The 21707-nt window shown below is 43.3% G+C and overlaps 3 protein-coding genes across 10 annotated transcripts; 1 reads left to right on the top strand and 2 right to left on the bottom strand.

Moving 5' to 3' along the window:
- Nucleotides 1–11: 11 nt before the first annotated feature.
- Nucleotides 12–1420, bottom strand: LOC107964338 (transient receptor potential-gamma protein). Its single transcript, XM_026440010.1, has 2 exons — nucleotides 881–1420; nucleotides 12–667 (listed from the first exon to the last, which is right to left on the bottom strand). Exons 1-2 carry the CDS (start codon nucleotides 1141–1143, stop codon nucleotides 205–207), a joined length of 726 nt encoding a protein of 241 aa, XP_026295795.1. The 5' UTR covers nucleotides 1144–1420; the 3' UTR covers nucleotides 12–204.
- On the bottom strand, nucleotides 1010–14650 carry LOC408777 (no mechanoreceptor potential C). 7 transcript variants are annotated; one of them, XR_003304499.1, is made up of 15 exons: nucleotides 13562–14642; nucleotides 13374–13475; nucleotides 12316–12417; nucleotides 12100–12216; nucleotides 10287–10487; nucleotides 9829–10212; nucleotides 9435–9755; nucleotides 8119–9346; nucleotides 7882–8057; nucleotides 7314–7742; nucleotides 5391–6417; nucleotides 4678–4788; nucleotides 2552–2819; nucleotides 1582–2276; nucleotides 1010–1148 (listed from the first exon to the last, which is right to left on the bottom strand). XR_003304499.1 is itself a non-coding variant. In XM_016911887.2 (15 exons), the coding sequence occupies exons 1-14, from the start codon at nucleotides 13883–13885 to the stop codon at nucleotides 1820–1822; spliced, it is 5247 nt and encodes a 1748-aa protein (XP_016767376.1). In that variant the 5' UTR covers nucleotides 13886–14642; the 3' UTR covers nucleotides 1017–1148; nucleotides 1780–1819. The 7 variants fall into 7 exon arrangements, 4 of the variants coding, with proteins under 4 accessions (XP_016767376.1, XP_026295794.1, XP_016767378.1 ...); XM_016911887.2 differs by having other exon boundaries at nucleotides 1017–1148; nucleotides 1780–2276; XR_003304500.1 differs by lacking the exon at nucleotides 1010–1148 and adding an exon at nucleotides 1459–1477.
- Nucleotides 14651–14872: 222 nt separating this feature from the next.
- ACSF2 (acyl-CoA synthetase family member 2) lies at nucleotides 14873–20469 on the top strand. 2 transcript variants are annotated; one of them, XM_006567106.3, is made up of 9 exons: nucleotides 14959–15294; nucleotides 15381–15924; nucleotides 16374–16557; nucleotides 17577–17786; nucleotides 17896–18030; nucleotides 18510–18623; nucleotides 18733–18969; nucleotides 19037–19272; nucleotides 19795–20469. In XM_006567106.3, exons 1-9 carry the CDS (start codon nucleotides 15186–15188, stop codon nucleotides 19937–19939), a joined length of 1914 nt encoding a protein of 637 aa, XP_006567169.2. In that variant the 5' UTR covers nucleotides 14959–15185; the 3' UTR covers nucleotides 19940–20469.
- The last annotated feature ends 1238 nt before the right edge of the window (nucleotides 20470–21707 follow it).

Here is a 21707-nt window from a genome sequence, read left to right as displayed (position 1 = left end):
AATCAATAAAATGATCCGGTCATCTCTGATGTTTATTTCAAGAAAGATCAAATGCAAGACGCAAGATTGTACATTTATATTGGAAAATGATAAATTCGTACGTTTTATTTCAATAATGTTTAATATCAGAAGAATATATTCAATTAGATAGAATATGTTCAAATAGATCCATTTTCAATATATCGATCGTGAAAAATAATCGATTCAAGAAACAGAAGTAGATACAGCTTGGTTTCCAATGGGAACATCGGCCAACGAACTTTCCAAAACGGCCGGTAGGGGGTCGTGTTCGATAATATCTTTCGATTCTTCAGCATGTTTTTCGATCTTTTCACCATAAAGATCTCGATACTTTCGTCGGACCGCTTCCCAATCGACAACGTTATCGATTCTGACAGCGTTACTGAACGATAATTGACTGCCAAGAGGGCTTAATTGAACAACCGACAAGGCAATACTTTCTTTATGACCCACTTGAGTCTTTTTTACTTTGGATAACCATTTGGTGGCCATTTTGGAGCGTGGTGAAAGAGCGTCTGTTCTTTGCAACCCCATCAAGCGGACAAGAGAAGGTCGTTGTTTTTTCGCAGCGCGTTTTTTGCAGTGTTTGAACAAATATGTCATCCAGGTGGTAAGAAGATTCAACGGTGATGGCGCCGTATTTGTCCTACGCATCGATAAACGTAGCTAATCAATTAGAATTTTCGCAATTTTCGACCGAACGAATTAGCCTGCGCGGACATGCAACGTTGCAGTATCGATAAATCGATACCGATTCTATTTCAATTTTTAATTCTCGAAAGATACATTATGGGAGATTCCGGCATTTTTTTTTTTTTTTTTTTTTTTTTACCAATGAGCAACAATTATAAATCCTTACCTGTGCATATTTCTAACGAGCTTACTCAATCCGTATTTCCATTCGATGTCGGACTGAGCTTGTATCCTTTGGTAAGTGTCACTCATCATGGCAATTAGAAGATTAATCAGCACAACCACCGAAACCAGCATATAAATACCGAAGGTGAGCTTGAAGAGAACTTTGGTCCATTCGGGCTGCGTTATTTCAACCTTGAATTGTTCGTGGGTCGTCTGACCGAAGATGGCGAAGAACAATAACTCAACGGCCAATACGGGACTCATCCTGACTGGAAATATGTGGTAACGATACGTTTTTGTGAAAATTCCATGTATCGCGATGTATTCTTCAATCTGTCTATATGTGCGTACATGTTGCGTATACGAATGTATGTATTCATGTGTAAAATACGTATGTGTTTTTTGTTGTCCTCAATGTTTAACACTTATAATATCACTGTGATTAAATGGATAGTTCATAAAGAACGCGTTATTTCAGGATCATAAAAAAAAATAAATAAATAAAAGGAATACATTTTTAAGGATCAACCTTAAGATTATTTTGGACGAATTACCATTTAAAAATCTTAGCACTTTTAGCAGAGAACCATGGGAAGTTCTAGTAAACAATTCAAAAGTATAAATAGCCATATTGTCAAATGTTTATGAACGATACGACGAATTCTTGATAATTTTCTATTTCATATTTACGAAATTACTTACGTAAATTCCAAAAACGATAGCTTTTTTCATATCTCGCGAATATAAGTTAACCTTCAAATATCATGACTCCACGAAACATTATTTAAAATAGTTTACTTCCGCATAAAAATTATTTTCACTACGACATTCAGCGCGATAAGAATATTTATGCATCGTATCGCATTAAATTTGATAAAATTTGATAATAATTGGTCGAACTTTTCTATATTTATATCCGAGGCGAAGGAGCAAACTTCTTTTAAACAGGTGGCGTCGCGGTCGTTGGTATCGTGGAAGAGTTGGCAACCATATGTATGTTCTCATCCTCGTTCTCCTCGTCTTCGTTTTTAGCATCCTTGTCCGCTTCTTTCTCAGGCTCGTTCCCGGCCAAAGCTAAATATTTTTTACGGATCGAGTCCCAGTCAACCACATTCTCGATTCTGGTAGCGCTATTGAACGACAATTGACTACCAAGTGGACTCAAATGTACAACGGATAAAGTTACACTGTCCTTCGGTCTAACTTGACCTTTCTTCACTTTCGCCAACCATTTCGCGCCCATCTTCGATCTAGGCGAAAGACGAGCAGCTCGCTGAAGTCCCATCATATGCACTAACGAGGGACGTTTTCGTTTCGCGGCGTGTTGTTTGCACACCTTGATGAAGTACACGATCCAAGTAGTGAGCAAGTTAAGGGGCGACGGAGCGGTGGTCGTTCTGCAACACGGAATCGCGTGTCCAACCTATCCCGTAGATTTATTTTATGAGGAACAACTACACTGATGAGGAGAAATATATATGCGGCGCCAGAAAGGCCATTCAATGAGAACAATGAAAAGTAGATGAAGTAGCAAGACAGTTTCTTTTTCATTTTCTCTTAAGTGGTAAGGTGGTAAGAAGCGCAAAACAGTCGAAATATAATAAATTTCGACGGACAAAGAGATCCGAGATCGTCTCTTCTAATTCGATTCGATACACATTTGCCGGCTTACCTGTGCATATTTCGGATCAGTTTACTGAGCCCGTATTTCCATTCAATATCCGATTGGGCCTGTATCCGCTGGTAGGTGTCACTCATCATGGCAATCAGTAGATTAATTAATACGACTACCGAGACCAACATGTATACACCAAAGGCCAACTTGAACAGGACCGAGGTCCACTGCGGCTGATTAGTCTCGACCTTCAGCTCGCCGTGGGTTGTTTGGCCGAAGACGGCGAAGAACAGATATTCGAAGGCGAGTACAGGATTCATCTTTACTGGAATTCGAGGCACACACGTTTCTTCATTTCTCTTTCTTATACCCTTTTCTCTTGTGACTGCTGCTTCGTGCCTTTAGGCTGGCTACTTGGTGGACTCGCTATGTTATGGATGCGGGTGTGATATATATATATATATATATATATATATCATACGTACATTAGAACGAACGAACGATCGAACGAACGATGAATGTACGAACATGCTCATGCTAATACAGACTGGCCATGCTTGCGATAACGTTGAATGCATGCCGGACGTTCCACGTGAGCTTCGATCCACGTCGTGTGATTTTTCGATGTCGTTTAATCAGGGTGATGCATTCTCTTATTAATTATTATTATTATTATTATCATTATCATTAACATTATAATGTTGTTTCTATTCCTTTTATTTTTTTTTTTTATTTTTACGTTCAAAACAAAAACTCAACGCGGCTGATATATCGAGGATCTCTACAAAAGCCAAGTACGACTTTATTATCGATCATTCCGATTGCGCGGAATTCCTCTCTCTACCCACTTCTTCGAACTCACGGAGTTCACAATTGATTGTTTGTTTTGGACGATGAGATGCGGCATGCAGAGGACGATCGTTTTTTTTCTCTCTCTTTTCTTTCTCCCTGTTCCCTCTCTCTCTCTCTCTCTCACTCATATATACACACACATACATATACTTTCGCACTCTCTAACTCTCCGTCCTTTCTTTCGAGCATTCAAATGAAACCGCAAGGCGATGTAATCGCACGAGCGAACACGTACGTAGAAAGAGAACTATTTACCGTGCGCATGCAAGAGGAAAAGACTGGGAGTTTTCACAGAGACGTTCCCTAAGACATCGTGAAGGGAAATACACGCAAAGCAACCGCAACTTGAAAACGAAAAAAATCAAGGATTTATCGGTGGATAAAAGAAGAGGATGATGTTTGTTTGTTCGAGAAGAGCGGAGAGGAGCGGAAAAATCGAGAACGAGCGTTGGTCGAATCCCGAGGCCGGTTTCCCGAGATGGTGGACGAAAATCATCGAAAAAAAATGGCGGAAAATAAGAGACGGGTGAACGTGGAGCCAGCCCAACCGTTTCTCGGTCGAGGTCGTAATTCGACTTGGCCTGATTATTAGTGACACACAGAACACGCATTGCGCAAGACTCGAAACAGCGAACGAGAAAGACAACATTGCTCTTGTTTGTTTATAGAGATGCACATACGATGCACAAGATAGAGGCTAGTGGAGAAACGCGCGCTCGATTGGCGCCTCCGTGACATATAAGAAAGAAGCCGGCGGTGTCGCCAACCTACACTCGGCGGGGCGCTGAAATCTCTAGATCGAGATCGAGCGGTAGACACCGAGTTAGCTGCGATTCGGACTCGGACAAATTTGGAACTTTTGACACGCATAGTTTTCTTTTTTTCTATCCGTCGGTAAATGCGTGCAGCGCTTATACCGTCAGAGAAGGAGAAACGTAAAGGAATGTTACATATATATATATATATACATATATGTTCATACATATTATATGTATATATATGTAGGTAGGTACAAAGGTAGGGATATACGAGTGGAAGGATTATTCGTCACAAGCCCGAATCGCAGCGCAGGTTAGAGCGGGGTGAGAGATATTTCTCGCGACTCTTGCAAATATTTATTGTTGTAAATATTGGAATCAGGCAGCAATCCCAGCAGGCAACACACATCGGGCAAACGCACAAATGCAGACGATACGACACCAAGAAGAATCGTGTCCTGCATTCCGTTGTGCACGTGTCATTGCCATTCATTTTCACGTTCCGTTCCGTTAAATTGGTGGTTTCTCGTTAACGTTCTCAGATTTCAGACTTTTATATATATATAAACTTACTATCTCGGGAGTTATCGTCACAACATTCTTTTTTCTTGTAGCGGCCGTAGCGACGAGGAGGCGCCGTCGATGGCGTCTCCATCATCCATTCCGTAACATTGGTCAACAAATCTATCATTGCAATTATTCCGATTATCTCGAGATAACTAAATAGATCGTTTCTAGATGGTATTCATATTCGGGATAACGATTCTTTTTCTACACTTCGGTGCTTGAAATTATCAAATCATCGGGGTGGGGAGGGCAGGAGGGAGGGAGGGGAGGGCCTATAATTAAAGTAAATTTCCCTTAGCTTTTTCGCATCACGTCTACGATCGTATCGAGATGCTGAGAAGGACAAGGACTATCCCTATCCTATTCCTATCGAGTTGAGATTTCGAAATATATTCCATTGTTATTCGTGTATATGTTCCTATGTTCGCGGTCCCATCGACCGCGCCGCTATTTCTTTTTTTCTTTTTATTACACAATAGCTGCGATCATATATGTATATATATATATATGTATATATATATATGTATGTATATATATATACATATATTCGAGGGATAAGACAAAGGGTAAAACTCGACGAGGTTGTTTCTCTCTCCCTTTCTCTCTCTCTGCTAATATATCTAAAAAAAAGAAAAAAAAAAAAAAAAAAGAAAAGAAAAGAAAAGAAAAAAAAAGAAAAAAAAAAGGAGATCACGGCTAATCACGTGCGTCGAACTTACCGTCGTTGAAGACGCCCTTTTTCTTTTTGTCATCCATCCGCCTGCCGCCATCCGGCTGGGTCTCGAAGGCTTGGTTCAGTGCAACAAAGTGCATCGAGAAACCGAACACGAAGATGGCCAGCACGGCGAGAAATCTCGCGAGATCCTTCATCAGGTTACCAATGATGATAGCCCAGGGCCCGAACAGATGATGAAACGAGAGGAAATCGAGGATCTGCACACAGGCGAGCAGAAAGCTCAGGGCGAACAGTTGATTCCTGAGGTAAAGTAAAGTCGGCCAATAGGGCCGGTGGACGATTACGAAACCCATTAGATGGAACGCGACCCCGCAAATTCCGAACAGGAGCACGGCCAGCTTAATCCAGCCTAATCCACTTTTGTCGCTCGGGTTGGTCAGCTCGAAGAGCAATAATCCGGACAGCATCACGAGAAGGCACCACTCGTACCAATACGGCAACAGGCTCGCCCTTACAACCGGGTATATAGGAATTATACCGACCAGCAAAAGGAAGACCATCAGATATATGTGAGAGGTTAGATACGACATGAACTTTATAATTGGGACGTTGTTGTACTTGTGGCCGAGGGGGAGCGCGAACACGACCCAGACAGGGGGGCAGACGAGGAACGCGACGAACAGAAGGATCGTCCTGAACGCGTTCCAATTCAAACTGCCCTGCCACAACTCTTGGAGATATCGTTGCACAACCGTGTGCGCGATCACCTCCTTCTGCTCGTTCTCGATCAACACGTCCAAAAACTCCACGTTCCTACGGTCCATCGAGGTGAGAATCCTCCCGGCCGAGTCGGCACCCGCTGCCAAGGCAAGCAATTCCGTAGCCATCGCTTCGCACTGCTTGCCGGCGGCTATCAAGTCCTTCGCTCTCTCCTTCTCCTTCTCCGACAATTTCATGTAGATGTTGGAAAGCTTGGCTGCCGTGTCGACGGGCGCCGGGGACACCAGCACGAACTCCTCGATCGGTTTGTTGTTGTTGTTCTTACTGCACACCATCATGTTGTACACGAACTGAAAGAAGAAAGGAAATCGATGTGAATGAAGAGATTGCTTGTGTCAAAATTTTATTCTTCCAAATTTAAACTCCAACCGAGAGAATTGCAAGACAACTAACTTTTAATCTAACTTAATCTAATTTAACTTAACGTAACCCAAACTAACTTAACTTATCCTAACCTAATTTAATCTAATTTAAGCTAATTTAATCTAACCCAACTTAACTCAATCTAATTTAACTTAACCAACCAAACCAATCTAATTTAACTTAACCAACTGACCAAATTTAAACTAATTTAACCTAACCTAACATAATTTAACCTAACTCAATCTAACTCAATCTAATTTAACTTAACCTGACCAAATTTAACCTAATTTAACTTAACCTAATATAATTTAACCTAACCCAACCTAACCCAATATAATCTAACCTAACTAAACTTTACCTTAATCTAATTTAACTTAATTTAATCTAATTTAATCTAACTTAACCTAATTTAATCTAAACCAACCTAATTTAATCTAAACCAACCTAATTTAACTTAACCTAACCTAATTTAACCTAATTTAAGCTAACTTAACTTAATCTAACCTAATTTAACTTAATTTAACTTAATTTAATCTAACTTAACCAAATTTAACCTAATCCAACCTAACTTAACTCAATCTAACTTAATTTAAGCTAATTTAACTTAACCTAACCTAATTTAACCTAACTTAATTTAATTTAATCTAACTTAACCTAATTTAACCTAATCCAACCTAACTTAACTTAATCTAACTTAATTTAAGCTAACTTAACTTAACCTAACCTAATTTAACCTAACTTAATTTAATTTAACTTTAATTTAACTAACCTAACCTAACTTAACGTAAGTTATCAAAGGAAAGGAGACGAAAGGCTTGCCCACCCTTTTATCCTCCATCAAGGCGTAAGTGTCGTGCTCCTTCTCCATCAGATACTTGAGCACGTCGTTGTGTCCCTCCGACGCTGCGAACCAAATCGGCGCGCTGCCGAGATTGGTCTCGCTCTTGGGCGACGCCCCGCTCTCCACCAACAATTTGACAACGTCGAGGTAACCGGCGCGCGCCGCGCAATGCAGCGGCGTCCATCCATTTTTATCGGTCGCGTTTATTTCAGCGCCCTGGCCGAGGAGCACCTCCACCATTTGGTAGTGGCCGTGCGTGGCCGCTATGTGAAGGCCGGTTTTACCGTAACGGTCGGAGCTGTGCAACAATTCGGCCGATCTGCTCAACAGAAGACCGACCACGGTGATGTGACCCCCGAAACAGGCCAAGTGCAAAGGATTAAAACCGTTTTCCGTGGTAGCCGCCTCCACCTTAACCGCACACACACAGACACACATAGATCATGAACATAGAACACCCGTTTCAAATTCCTCCTCCTCCTCCTCGTCACTCTCTTTGTTCTTGTTTCGCGTTCTTCTTTCCTCTCTAATCGATTCATTTCTTTCTTACCTGCACCCCGGCCGAGTTCAACAGCAACCGCACCACGTTCTCGTTCCCCGAATAAGCGGCCAAGTGAAGAGGCGTCATTCCAGACTCGCTTCCCAATTCTCCTACGAGGGAGCCACCGGTCGGTGGGTCGGACTTCACCGTACCGGGCACGTGGGTCAGCAATTCTCGCACGGTGTCTGAACAAAGATTGGAAAAAAGAAGAAGAAGAAAAAGAACAAAGAGACTCGAAGTGCTTACCAGCCTGGCCAAAGTACGCGGCTACGTGAAGAGCGGTGACGCCAAGCTTCTTGCTGGATATACGAAGGGACTGGGAGGACCTCATCACTTCCAACACTTGGCCGTGGCCGTGTTGCGCCGCCAAGTGGACAGCCGTGAAACCTGCCCTGTTCTCGTCGGCGCAGGAGGCGCCCGCCCTCACCAGCGCCCTCACTACCTCCGCGTGCCCCCCCTCCGCCGCCAACTGAAGAGGTGTCGCCTCGGTCAACTTGTTCCTAGCGGAGATCACTCCCTGACGGTCGAATTTCATCAGCTCCTCGATCACCCGCACGCTGCCCTGCATCGCAGCTATATGGGCGCACGTGTTCCCATCCTTGGTGCACGCCATCACCAGACTCGGATGCCTCTGGAGGAAGAGCTGGGCGACCTCCGCGTAATTGTTCATAGCCGCTGCGTGGATCGGCTTCTGGCCCTGGTCGTCGGTCGCGTCTATGCTCGCGCCGAGCTCGAGCAGAAGCTTGCACACCTCCAACTGGCCGGCCCCCGCAGCCAGATGAAGGGGAGTCTGTTTCCTCAGCGTGAGGACGTCTATCGCGGCCCCGTGATCCTGGACGAGAAACTTGACGAGGTGGGAGTAGCCGTTCATCGCCGCGAGGTGCAGCGCCGTCCTCCCCACTCTCGACTTGGAGTTTATGAACGCTTTGTTGGCGAGCAGCGCGTCGCACACTTGAAGGTAGCCGTGCTCGGCTGCCAGGTGAAGGGCGGATCTCCCCTCGAGGTCGAACACGTCCACTCTCGCGTGGTTGGCGAGCAGGGTTGTGACGAGCTCCATGTGGCCGCGGTGGGCGGCGATCAGCAACGGCGTCCAGCCGACCGCGCTCTGCCGGTTCAACGCCTTCTGAACCTCGGTCGCCGACATCCCGCTTATCATCTCGGACAGGATCTCGTTGTTCCCGGCCAACGCGCAGTGGTGGAAAGCCGACTCTTGGGCCTGCTTCGTCTGCAGCGAGACGTCCGCCCCGCCCTCGAGGAGGGCGCGAATAACCGCTCTGTCGTCCCCGGCCGTGCCGACCTCCGACGGCTCGATCTGGGCCGCGTAATGCAGCCCGCTCGCGCCTTCGTTCGTCAAACTGTTTACGTAGGAGGTAGCCGTCTCCGCGCCCCTCCTTTCCTTCACGAATTTGATCAAATGTCGGACCACGTCCGCCTTGCATCCCCTGCAGGCCAGATGCAACGGCGTTTCCCCGTTCTGAGACACCAGAAGCCGAGGAAGAACGATGAGTTTTGTTAAGGGAGAGAGAAAAGAGAGAAAGAATATTTTCTTGTCTTTTATTTACCTTGGACTTGCACATGGGATCACCTCCATCCTCTAAGAGCAACAACAACGTGGCCAAGTTTCCGTGGCTGGCTGCTACGTGCACTGGCGTTTGCCCGTCGTCGGTGGTCAAATTCGGCCCGGCACCGGATTTAAGCAACATGAGCGCGCATCTGTCACCGTCCGCCACTCTGGCAGCTATGTGAAGAGGCGTTTCTCGAAGCTTTCCACCTCGAACGTGAACCTCAGCCCCGTAACCCAACAACGTCTCCACAACCGCTGGTTTCGCGTTCTCCACGGCTATGTGAAGCGCGGTGTAATTGTCGTTCGTGGTCGCGTCCACCTGTACACGTTACACGTACGCGGTAGGAGTGTGATAAGAGTCGAGACGAACGTAATTTTCTCGCGCGAAATACCTTCTCCCCTCGTTGAAGAAGTGTGCTTATGATCCCGACGTGGCCGTATTTGGCGGCCGTGTGAATAGATCTGGCCCCTCGCTTATTCGGCATGTGCAAGTACACTCCCTTCTTGAACAACATCGTCGCGCATTCCGAGTGCCCGTTCAACGACGCTATGTGCATCAACGTCGATCCGTCCTTTGTCCTTTCGAATATGCTCGCTTTGAATTTGTCGGCGAGCAGCTCGATGATGGAAGCGTGCCCGTTCTCCGCAGCCAGATGCATGGGCGTGCGATCCTGGTGATCGGTGATGGAGGCCGACGCTCTCACGCCGTAAAAATATTTGACGAGAGTCTCGTCGCCTTCCGCGCTCGCTATGTGCAATGCTGTCTGCCCGTCGCCCTGCAACAGTTAATAATATACGCTTTTCACTCACGTGTTCTTTCCGAGGCGAGAGAAGCGCCCTCTTCTCATACGTTTTGCATGTCCACCGTTGCCCCGTAATCCACCAATATCCGCACCATGTCGATGTCTCTTCTTCTGGCCGCGAGATGGAGCGCCGAATCACCGGTCGCGGTGGTCGCGCGCAGCTGATCGGGCGCCTGTTGGGCCAACAATTCCCTGCACATCGATTGGTTCCCAGCTTCCACAGCCAACAGCAACGGTATCTTTCCTTTCTGCAATTCACGCGCGATTCGCGTCCAACTTTTTTTCAGTAGCCCTTGTCTTTTCGTCGAATCGGGGAAGAGACGGTTGACAGGCATCGGTGATGGGATCGATTTTCAACCAATGGGAGGAGAAGGAAACGAATTCGATTTTCATAAATAACCGTGTACGTACGTACGAGAATTGTCTCGAAATGGCTGTAATCTTGCTCGTTTACGGGACGGAGGAGGAAGGAATATTAGGAAGCTGGTGGTGTGCGAGAGAAAGAAAGAAAGAAAGAAAGAAAGAAAGAGAATTATGACAGCTGTTCGGTGCCAGGCAGCGATGGTCGTTGAGCCATCGTTCGCGTCACGCGAGAGACGAGAGAATCGAGAGGGATGCGCGATAGAAATCGCGCAGGAAAAACTGTTAATTCGATGAATTCGTGGCGCCTGATACACACGAGCGCCGCACAGTAGAGGTATTTGCCTCTTAAAAGCGGGAAAAAATCCATTCTTTTCACGAATACTCTTAAAATGAAAAAATTTTTGTACGGATAATTAATTGAATGTTTGGTCCACGATACGATTTTTTTTTTTAATTATTAATGTAGTTACGTGGCTTTAAAGTAAAATCGATCTCCAAATTGCTGAAAGGTAAAATTATTGCTTACGATCTTGCCATTTTTTTAATCTCATTAATTTTTCAACGAATTATGCGTACTAAAGTATGTATTCGTGCCAAATTTCATTTTGATATTATCGATAATTTTGAAATTATACGTTATTTAATATTCTTTATTTTCAATGTTAATTTTAAAAAGGAGTTTAATATTTTTTCTTCGTGTCGTTGTAAAGGGTAAAACTTTAGCTTTGAAATAAAAAGAAAAAATTAGCTGCTACCGAGGTAGTTATGGTAATTTTTATTATTATCGCTATCAATCTCGAAATGATCGATCGAAATTTTTCGCACGTTATAAAATTATTGCGCATATCAATTTTTTTTTCAAACTTTCAGGAAAAAGTTTCAATTTCTCAAGATATACAAAATAAGGTGACTCACGTTCAATCTGTCTGGGAATTTTCATATACAATGATAACGAGAAATTTTAAAAATTTATATAGAGATAATTAAGACGTATTTGAAGGTATGAAAATCTTTCAAAGATGGATCTTTTCTGTATAAATAAATATATTTTCGAGTCAGGCGAACGAAAAACTCGCTAATCATTAGACAAATTAATCCCAATTGATCCTAAATTGAAAGTTAATTTAATCATTATAGATTATAGTATTAATAATAATAATATAAGAACGTAATAGTGTTTATATTATTATTAATAATTAATATTCATAGTTTTTCTTCATTTTACTTTTAAAAATCTGTTTATAAATTCGAGATATTGAAAAATTTGATTTTTCAGGAAGCACATTGTTGAATAATTTTATACTTTATTTTGAAAAGTACTTTCATCTCTCTAAATTTTCAAATAATTTATTTACAAATAATCTTGAAAAAAAGTATTACAAAATATACGATTTCGGTTAAAAAAAATAGTTTCTCTCGAGGCTTTCGAGGGAGCGAGATACGTGCGCCTACTATCACGAACGTCTACTATCGATGACGAGAAGGGAAATTACTCACCCCATCGACTTTCAACCTGATGTCCCGGCCGGCGGCTGCCAGTAAAGCCCTCAAGATGGAGGTCGCGGTGCCCGTCTGTCTCGACGCGACCAAGTGTATAGCGGTCTGTTGCCTCGGCTATATTCAAATTACGAAAGTGCTTTCATCCTCTTTTCGTGATCTAGAAGAAAAAAAAAAAAAAAAAAAAAAAAGGAAGGAAGAAAAAAGAGATCATACTCCTCCGGTCGCGTAAGGATCGACGCTCCGTTTCGACAAGAGCAGCTTAACCACGTCCTCCCTCGAGTACATAGCCGCCACGTGAAGAGCATTGTAATTGTCCTGTCGGTAAAGAGAAAAACGGAGCCAGTTTTCTCGGTGACTTTCAACGATTTCTTTTTCTTTCTTCTTTCATTTCCGAGAACGAATCGTTTCCACGCGATTGGACGGGGTCAATATGGCGCAATATATAAAGGGAACCGATTAATAAATCGAGTTTTGCCGCGCCCATGTTAAAACGAATGCGACTTATCGTCGAAAATGACGCGTTGGATTGGGTGGGGCTACGAAGAAGAACCCCCCCCCACCCCCTTTCGATCCTCTCGATTATCCATTACGTATGGTTAATGAAGGGGCGCGTCCAATTTTCTTTTCGTACAAAAATTCTCGCGCTAAATTACGCGCTAACGATCGCAAAAAAGAGGGGGAGGGGAAAAAAGTCGCGGCCACCGCCCAGCGCGAAGGAGCGATAAGCAAAACGTGATAAAAATCTGGAAACTAATTCTAATCGCCTCCTGGAATCGAACTACTTTTTTTTCCGTCCCCGGGTGACTCGCACGGCCTAGTTGGCGAGCTCTCGCCCCGAGAAAATCCCTTGGCCTTGGCCCTTCTTCACGCGATCTTACCTACCCTCTTCCCCCTCCTTTTATTCAAACCAATTAGAAACGGAGGAGATCGTTAACTTATCGCAAAGTACAAGCCCGTGCACGCCTGATACACGCAGCTCGAGCAACGTTACGCGTTGCAGCCACGCAACGCGATGCGAGTTTTATTATTAATAAAACAATCGCAATGATTTTCCTTCGAAACCTTTTTCTCTTTACGTAAGCGAGAATCACGATAACGATCGCGATAACGACAAAGGAAAAAAAAAAAAAAGAAGAAGAAAAATTCAATACAAGAGTTTTATAAATCAGGATTACAAACGAGTCGCGTATATGTTTTGTACAGAAAGGGAGGTAAGAAAAATTAATCGCGGTTAATGGCTCGGTTGATAGGCGTTTCTTGGAAATACTCGCGTTATTTCTGGCGCCTACGTCCGCCCCCAATTCGATCATCCGGTCGAGCAATCCCGTACGATTGTCCTTCACGGCGTACATCAACGGCGTCATCCCCGTTGCCTGGAAATCAAGACCGATATTAAAAAGCTTGCAAGATTCGTCGAGGAAAAGGGAGAGAAAGCGGAGGAGAAAGATTCTTGACCGACCGGGTCCATGACGCTGGCGAGAGGAAGAAGGGGCCCCCCATCCTCCCCGGCGCTCTGGGCCGCCTTCTCCAAAGATTTGAGCAGCTGGTCCACGGGCGCCCATTCGCCGCGAGCGGCGAGCGCGAGAAGCTTCTGCACGGCCTCCCTGCTGCTCGCCCCCGCGGACCCAGGCTTGCTCCCAGGCTGCGGCGTGCCATCCGCGCTCGTCCCCCCCGACCCCTCGTCCCGATCCCTACCAGTCACGGGGCTCTCCTCCTTGCTCGAGGCGTTCTTCCTCTCGTCCTTCGCCCCCCCCGACGCCCTCTTACTGCCGCTGCTGCTCATCGCTCACCCGCCCCGGCTCCCCTCATGCCTACCCAATGCAACCAACACTCTTTCTTCCCCCCACTCACTTCCTCTTCTCACAAAAATCGTCGAAAAAAGTTTCTTCTTTCGTTCCGTTCGATTTTCTCCGAACGAATCTTTCTCGACCGATCATCAGTCGATCGATCCATCCATCGAGCGGCGAAGTTCGGAGATCGAGGCGACGAGGACTCTCGATCAGCCGCGTCCAATCCTCGCGATTGCGAAAGACTGGCGCGAGGTGGCCAACGGTTTGCCTTCCTCCACCCCTGGTTTCGTTGCTCGGAACGAACCAGATCCGAATCGACCAATCACCGCGTTCCATGCGCGAAGGATAACCGTAACGCGCGCCTAGCCTAACCTCAACCTGGCGGCTCAACCGAGGCTGCCCAACGTTCCTCGTACCTTCCTTGGTTGCAAGGGAATGCGGTAAAATTGGTTCCTTGAGCGGCTTGGGCAGTAATGGAGGAGGGGTGGGGGGTGGGTAGAAAGTGGTACGGTAGTGTGGCACGACACGCGACTTCCGGCAGCCAGCACGCCATCCGCCTATCTGGGATCCTTCTTCGTCTTGCAACCCTCTCTTTCAACGTTTATATACATATATCTTTCTCTCTCTTTCACTTTGGAGTCGAAAGAACGATTCGAAACGATTCGGAAGCGACTCGAATGAATCGAGCATTTTTGTAAATGAAATTCATTATCTCCCCATTTCCCTGAACGTCGAGTCGAGTCTCGTAATCTCCTCTTTTAAATATAAATTAAACGGTAATGATAATATGGGCGAGATAGTTGCTTTTCGTAGTTGTCGGTTGTGTTGCACGTTGTGCAATTATATACCCATGATAATCAACGACAAAATAATTCAGTCAATCGTATACACTGTGTATTTGCGTGTATGCGTGCGCTGGATTACGTAAGAAGATTACTTTACGTCTAACATATATAAAAAGGCATGATCATGAAACGAATGTATTATTCAAGCGTTTATATCGAATATTGGTCGAAGTGCATATATATATATATATATATATATATATATATATATATATATTGAAAATAGATAGATAAATGGATCGGTCGGGACGGTCGACAATTTAGTTTTTGCATACGAGAGATTTAGACGAGTTAACGCGAAACCGAATTTTTTGATAAACTTTTGATCGAGTTGTTTATAGCGGGAAGATAAACAACCGCGAGTAAATACATAAAATTTCCATACAAGCGTTCATCGTGGAAACAAGTATTAACCGCTTCAGTTCTCGATTTCTCGGTGACGAGTAAAATGCTACGTTTCTACGCGATAACCAGAAACTCTTCCTCGTCCCATCTCAACATCTTCCCCAACGTTCGCCCTACGAGGAGCAGAAGGAACTTGGACGACTCGTTGCTCGGTGAGTGACAACAAGAAGAAAGAGAAAGAAAACGACGTCGAAAGCGTACGAACGTCCTTCCATTTATTTCTATTACGGTTTTTTAGCGTTTCGAGGAAATTGGAGGACGCGCGATGCTCGACGTTACCGATCGAGTCGCGCAGAGGCGCGGAACGTGGAGGCAGGTCGGTCGCATTTGTTCCAGCCGGGCAACGTGCCCGTTACCGACGAAACGTTGGGCAAATTGGCGGCGGACGCTGCGAGGAGATGGGGCGACAAGGAGTGCGTGGTCTCGCTGCACCAGGGCGTGCGGCTCACGTTCAACGAGATACTCGGCCGGGCCGACCGTTTCGCGGCCGGCTTGAAGAGGCTCGGCCTGGAACGGGGCGATCGGTTCGGCATATGGGCGCCCAACGACGTCGAGTGGATAATCGGTTTCGTCGCGGCGACGAGGGCGGGCCTCGTCTCCGTCTCGATAAACCCCACCTACAAGCTCAACGAGATAGCCTATTGTTTGAAGAAGGTCGGGATAAAGGCCGTCCTGTCCCCCGCCAATTTTAAAAACCAGGATTACCCGGCTATGCTGCTGCGCGCCAAACAAACGTGCCCCACGTTGGAGCACATAATTATATACTCGAAGGATCACGTTGCGTAAGATAATACACGTAGATTTTATTGTGTACACAGATTCTCTCCCCTTGCATCGATCGCAAGGATTCGAGGATTTAATTTAAGGAGGGGAGAAAGCGATAAGTCTTTGTATCCGAAAGGAGGGGGAGACAGGATGAAGGATACGTAAATCCTTCGTCTTAGAGTCATACACACACATACATACATAGTGTCCGTGCACGTGTCCACGATTGGACAAGGTCGGGCGTGCAGCGAGGTTTATAAATAAAACCGCGTGCGAATGGAAAAAAAGGAATTTATTATTAAATCGAGTGGATTAAATTATATATATATATATATATATATATATTTCGATCGGATTCGAGAAACCAGAACTCAATCACCGACGATTCGCAATTAGGTTAATGCGTTTACTCCCCTTCACGATACGATACGTTGAGTGAATTGTTGATTGGAAACGTTTTTCGCAGGGGGACGCGGCGATTAGCCGACGTGGAGCAGCTCGCGTCGAAGATCGAGGTCGAGAGGATAGCAGGTGAGCAGGATCGGATATCGTGTCACAACGGGAGCAACATACAATTCACTTCGGGGACCACTGGAAACCCGAAAGCTACCCTCCTATCCCACAGATCGTTGGTGAACAACGCTAGACAGGTAAGCATGTATATATATATATATATATATATATATATATATATATAAAATATAATATATAATATATTATTAAATATATATAATATATATAATATATATATAATATATAATATATATAATATATTAAATTATATATATATAATATATAATTATATATTATATATATATATATAATATAAAATTATATATATATAATTATATATATATTATTATATATTATTATAATTATATATATATATTATTATATATAATATATTATTATAATTATATATATATTATTATATATAATATATATATAATTTAATATATATATATATTATATATATAAAGAGAGAATATATATTTAATATATATATATATATATATATATATATATATATATATATAATATAAAATTATTTTAAATTATTATTAAAATATTAGTTTGTAGAATTTTATTATCTGGATTTAGGTTTTCAATAATATTAATAAGATTATATTTTTTATATATAAATAAAGAATTTTTTTTTATATATATTATATTATATATTATATTACATTATATTATATTATATTATATTATATTATATTATATTATATTATATTATATTATATATTATATTATATATATATAATATAAAATTATTTTAAATTATTATTAAAATATTAGTTTGTGGAATTTTATTATCTGGATTTAGGTTTTCAATAATATTAATAAGATTATATTTTTTATATATAAATAAAGAATTTTTTTTTTATATATATTATATTATATATTATATTACATTATATTATATTATATTATATTATATTATATTATATTATATTATATTATATTATATATTATATTATATATATATAATATAAAATTATTTTAAATTATTATTAAAATATTAGTTTGTGGAATTTTATTATCTGGATTTAGGTTTTCAATAATATTAATAAGATTATATTTTTTATATATAAATAAAGAATTTTTTTTTATATATATATATATATACGTACACTCGATCGACGTATGACGAGATTTGTTTGTGTAGAACGTGTTAAGGTCGGAGATCAGGATGGAGAACAAGGTGTGCTTGAACGTTCCGTTCTTCCATGTGTACGGCCTGATCAAGGGATTGTTGACCATGTTTCATACAGGCGTCACGATCGTGTTGGAGGCCCGCTCCTTCAATCCAACGAAATCGTTGGATGCGATAATAGGGGAAAAGTGCGATACCGTGTACGGAACACCGACTATGTGGGTAAAGTAAACACGAGACTCGATCAACGTTGTATAAAATTCTCGAGATATATGTAAATACTGGTGATTTAACGTTTTTTTCTCTTTTCTTTTTTTTTTTTTTTTTTTAGATCACTATGTTGGACGTGTATCATCGCGTTCAACCTCCGCCGATAACTTTAGCCTGCGGCGTCACAGGTGGGGCGATAGCGTCGCCTGAGCTTTTTAAAAAAATACGGGAAAGTTTCAACTTTAACAATATAAAGGTAAAGGTTAAAGAGAGGAAAAAAAAAATCCATTCCGATTAATTCCATCCTCGTATTTTTTTTAATCGAGATAATCAAAGTTTGTTCGTTAAGGGGGGGGAAAAAAAAAAATTAGCAATTTTTAGAAATTTTTAGCGCGCGAATTTTCGTGTCGATTGGATGGGAATCCGTGGACGAAGGTCGTCGACACGACGACAACAGCCTGGTACTTAATTCGGCTCGGCGCAAAACGGCGTCGCGTTCCCCGCCGCGTTATCTATGCACATATCTCTCGCACGGCCAACTCTCCTCGCTTCGTATGCATAAATACGATTCCTTCCACGTGGAGAAATATCGTTTCTTGGCCCCCGATCAATAACGTTCTCTTTCGTGAAATCGCGTACCGAGGTGTTTCTCGGTGTGTGCCACCACCCGTCACTCCTATCCCCTTACGTTCCAATTTACGAATTATTATCCATTTCATTCGTTGTGCTCGATAGAACATATACGGGCTGACGGAGGTGACAGGGGTTATCTTTCATTCGATGCCCAACGAGAAGAATGAATTGACAGATAATACCGTTGGCCATTTGAGCGATCACATCGAAGTCAAGGTAAATGGAAAAATATTTGTATATCCGAATCGCATGAATTCTTAAGATATATATATATATATATTTTCTCTTTCTCTCTCTCTCTTTTTTTCTCTCTATTTTTAAAAAGGTCGTCGACGAGAACGGGAAAACGGTGCCTTTCGGCACCCGCGGTGAACTCTGGTCTCGAGGATACTCGAACATGATCGAATACTACAACGACGAAGAGGCGACCAAGAAAAGTATTACCAAAGATGGCTGGTTCAAGACCGGTGACCAATTTATCTTAAGATCGGACGGTTACGGGCAAATAGTCGGGCGATTGAAAGAGATGATAATTCGGGGCGGGGAGAACATTTTTCCAAAGGTAAAAAGTTCAATTCTGATTGTTCCTTGACTCGATTTCTCAAATTTTGTGCGTATCGTGGATTTAGGAGATCGAGGATGTAATAATGATGCATCCTCTGGTGGCCGAGGTACAAGTTATTGGCGCTTACGACGAAGTTTACGGTGAGGAGTTGTGCGCATGCGTACGCCTTCGGGACGGCGCGAAACTCGAGAAGGAAGAGTTGAAGGAATTCTGCGCAAGTCAAATGGCGTCATTTAAAATACCGCATTACGTGGAATTCGTAACGGAATATCCGAAAACGTCCAGCGGGAAGGTGCAAAAGTATGTACTGAAACGAGAAATGGAACGTAAGGGAATAATTCCGGCGAGTCCGAATTAAAGCATTTCTGTATGGAAAAGTTAAGAAATAATTTAAAGTCTTTGTTTCGTAAATATTTCTTTTCTTTTATCGACTCTTGTTCAAATTTTATCTTATCTTTATTAAAATAATTTATGTATAAATCATCATCGTTATTAAGCAATTTTTGTTGACATGATACAGTTATCGCGTAAGAGATAAAATAGAAGGGTTAGTGATTATATAATGATTTACACTTATCATAATAGAGTCCGCCACATGTACGTTCGCCGAGTTATTTCCGACGAGTTCGATAAGGTAGGGAACTGCTCGATCGAATTGACGTCTGGCGTGTTGTAAATACGATAATTATACGATAATATTTATCAATTGAATTTTATCGTCGAGTTTTAAACGATGCGGTTCTTTCATTCGATGATATAATCAAAAATACAAATCGTCAATTATTCGCAAAAAAATTAACGATTTTATTTCGAAACTTCTAGACGAAGGAAGCATCGAGTTGTAACGCGATATACAGGTTCTCTTATTCGGATTCAACGATTTTCAACGATAGCACGTGTCGAGGATGTTTTTACGCTTACGCGAAGCCTCGTGCTTGCCAACTGTCGTCGCGGCGAAAAACGGTGATCGGTGATCGATGACTTGGTACGAGGAAGCAAAGGATAATGACGCGTGGCATGGAAAAAAGGAAAGAAGCCCTGAAACGCGGAGAGATAGAGGAAGAGGAGAAATACCGGAATAAAGGATCGGTAAGACGAGCAAGAAGAAGAAGAAGAGTAACGAGAAAAAGAAAGAGATAAGGAGTGGATGAGAAAGAAGCCATCGAAATCCATGGATTCGAGAGGGGCACGTGTTTCAGGTGGCGTCTAATTGAGGATGAATGCCTCGGGCAACGAGTCTCGCTTCTTCAAGACTGGAAGACTTGGAAGAGGCGTGCATTACTGCGGCAGATGGTGGTCGTGATTGCAGCTGCTCCGCAACGAACACCTGCCGTTTTCTCCGCCGTCTATCGAGATGGACGAAATCACTGTCCAGTCTTCTCCTTATCTTCCTTTTTTTTCACCAGCTTTTACTTTTTCCTGTCGCTATCAGGATAAAAGTAAGTCTCGCACTGAAAAGAAACGAAATAGATATCGGATATCGATCAGTAATAGAAATTGTCGCGAGCATTTCTCTTTTTTCTTTTTTTCTCTTTTTTTCGTATAGCATAGAGGAAAAGTGATTTTTGCCACGGAACGGCGACGAAACGGCGTTTTTAAATATCAGTGTCGCGAACGGGAACGGGGGAAAAAACCGGTCGGGAACGGTTCGTCGGATCCGAATCCCCGTAGTGGGAATTAATTCTGGCGAGTGGCCAGAACGTATCTCGGGCACGGGAGACACGAGACACGAGAGAAGGAGGAGAGGGGGCGATAATGCTATCAACATCGAAGTAAATTTCGTGGTGGAGACAGATTCACGCGGAAAATTGGTGTATCGTGTACAGGAACGACAGATGAGGGCCAGACGAGCATGACCACGATTTCTCCTGTCCCGGGGAGAAGGAGCTAACGAGCTGTCAAGTGTCACCGAATCGAGAGACCGTTACCAGCCATCGATAAACGTCGAAGCTCCATCGTCTCGGTGGTTCCTCTCGTTTGGCGGATGCTCCTTTCCTCCTCCTCCTCCTCCTCCTCTTTCTCCGCTCGATTCGACGCTCCAACACCGACGTGCGAATCGAATCGAGACGGGACGAGATCGAAATTTCTTTCGAATTCGGGTAATCGATTCGATCGGGTATTCGATTCCCCGCCAGAGGTCGAGGATGCGACTCCCGTGGAACAATGAGAGGGAATCGGTGACGGGACGGGGGAGGGGAGGAGGAGCGGGGTGGGGGTGGGGAGATAAAGATAAAGGTAGAGAGGACAGGTGGCGCGATCGGGGCGGGAGAGGAGAAAGAATGGATGAAATTGCAGAGTAGTAAGCGGAGAATCGCGGTAAATTAAATACGGCGGCAGCCCGGAGGGGGTTCGTTTAATCGCTTAATCGAGACTCGAGAGAAATGGCTGGCAGGGAGCTCGCTTTTTCGTTTCTCGATGAGGAGGAAACCTCTCGAAAAGGTCGGCGATTACTTAAAAAACGAAGTCGGCCACCCATCATCGCAGCCGTTCTCTTTCTTCCTCCTCGAGTCGCCTCATCTTCCGCCCTTCCGCCTCCTTTTTTATCCACGGCTCGAAAAAACGCTTTCGCGCGTTTTTCGCCAAACATTGCTTTTATATATATATATATATATATATATATATATTCGGGCTGGCAAAAAGGTGGCCGACAACCGGATAGACCGTCGCCCTATTCGGACAACGACAGCAATATCCAAATAGTAAAACGGATGGCGGCCGACTCGAGGGCACAGCAA

The sequence above is a fragment of the Apis mellifera genome, linkage group LG4 (assembly GCF_003254395.2).
Source record: "Apis mellifera strain DH4 linkage group LG4, Amel_HAv3.1, whole genome shotgun sequence".
Classification (NCBI taxonomy): domain Eukaryota; kingdom Metazoa; phylum Arthropoda; class Insecta; order Hymenoptera; family Apidae; genus Apis; species Apis mellifera.
Note: the sequence above shows the minus strand (reverse complement) of the source record. Positions and strands in the feature narration are given on the sequence as shown.

What these genes read in the sequence shown, in the direction of transcription:
- LOC107964338 (XM_026440010.1), bottom strand. Translation starts at nt 1,143, where the DNA reads ATGAGTCCCGTATTGGCCGTTGAGTTATTGTTCTTCGCCATCTTCGGT. An exon ending in CTCGTTAGAAATATGCACAG is followed by an intron (nt 668 to 880) that starts GTAAGGATTTAT and finishes ATCGATGCGTAG; the next exon opens with GACAAATACGGCGCCATCAC.
- LOC408777 (XM_016911887.2), bottom strand. Translation starts at nt 13,885, where the DNA reads ATGAGCAGCAGCGGCAGTAAGAGGGCGTCGGGGGGGGCGAAGGACGAG. An exon ending in TGAACTCGGCCGGGGTGCAG is followed by an intron (nt 7,743 to 7,881) that starts GTAAGAAAGAAA and finishes TGTGCGGTTAAG; the next exon opens with GTGGAGGCGGCTACCACGGA. An exon ending in AAAGGGCGTCTTCAACGACG is followed by an intron (nt 4,789 to 5,390) that starts GTAAGTTCGACG and finishes TTGCAATGATAG; the next exon opens with ATTTGTTGACCAATGTTACG.
- ACSF2 (XM_006567106.3), top strand. Translation starts at nt 15,186, where the DNA reads ATGCTACGTTTCTACGCGATAACCAGAAACTCTTCCTCGTCCCATCTC. An exon ending in ACGGAACACCGACTATGTGG is followed by an intron (nt 17,787 to 17,895) that starts GTAAAGTAAACA and finishes TTTTTTTTTTAG; the next exon opens with ATCACTATGTTGGACGTGTA. An exon ending in GGGAGAACATTTTTCCAAAG is followed by an intron (nt 18,970 to 19,036) that starts GTAAAAAGTTCA and finishes TCGTGGATTTAG; the next exon opens with GAGATCGAGGATGTAATAAT.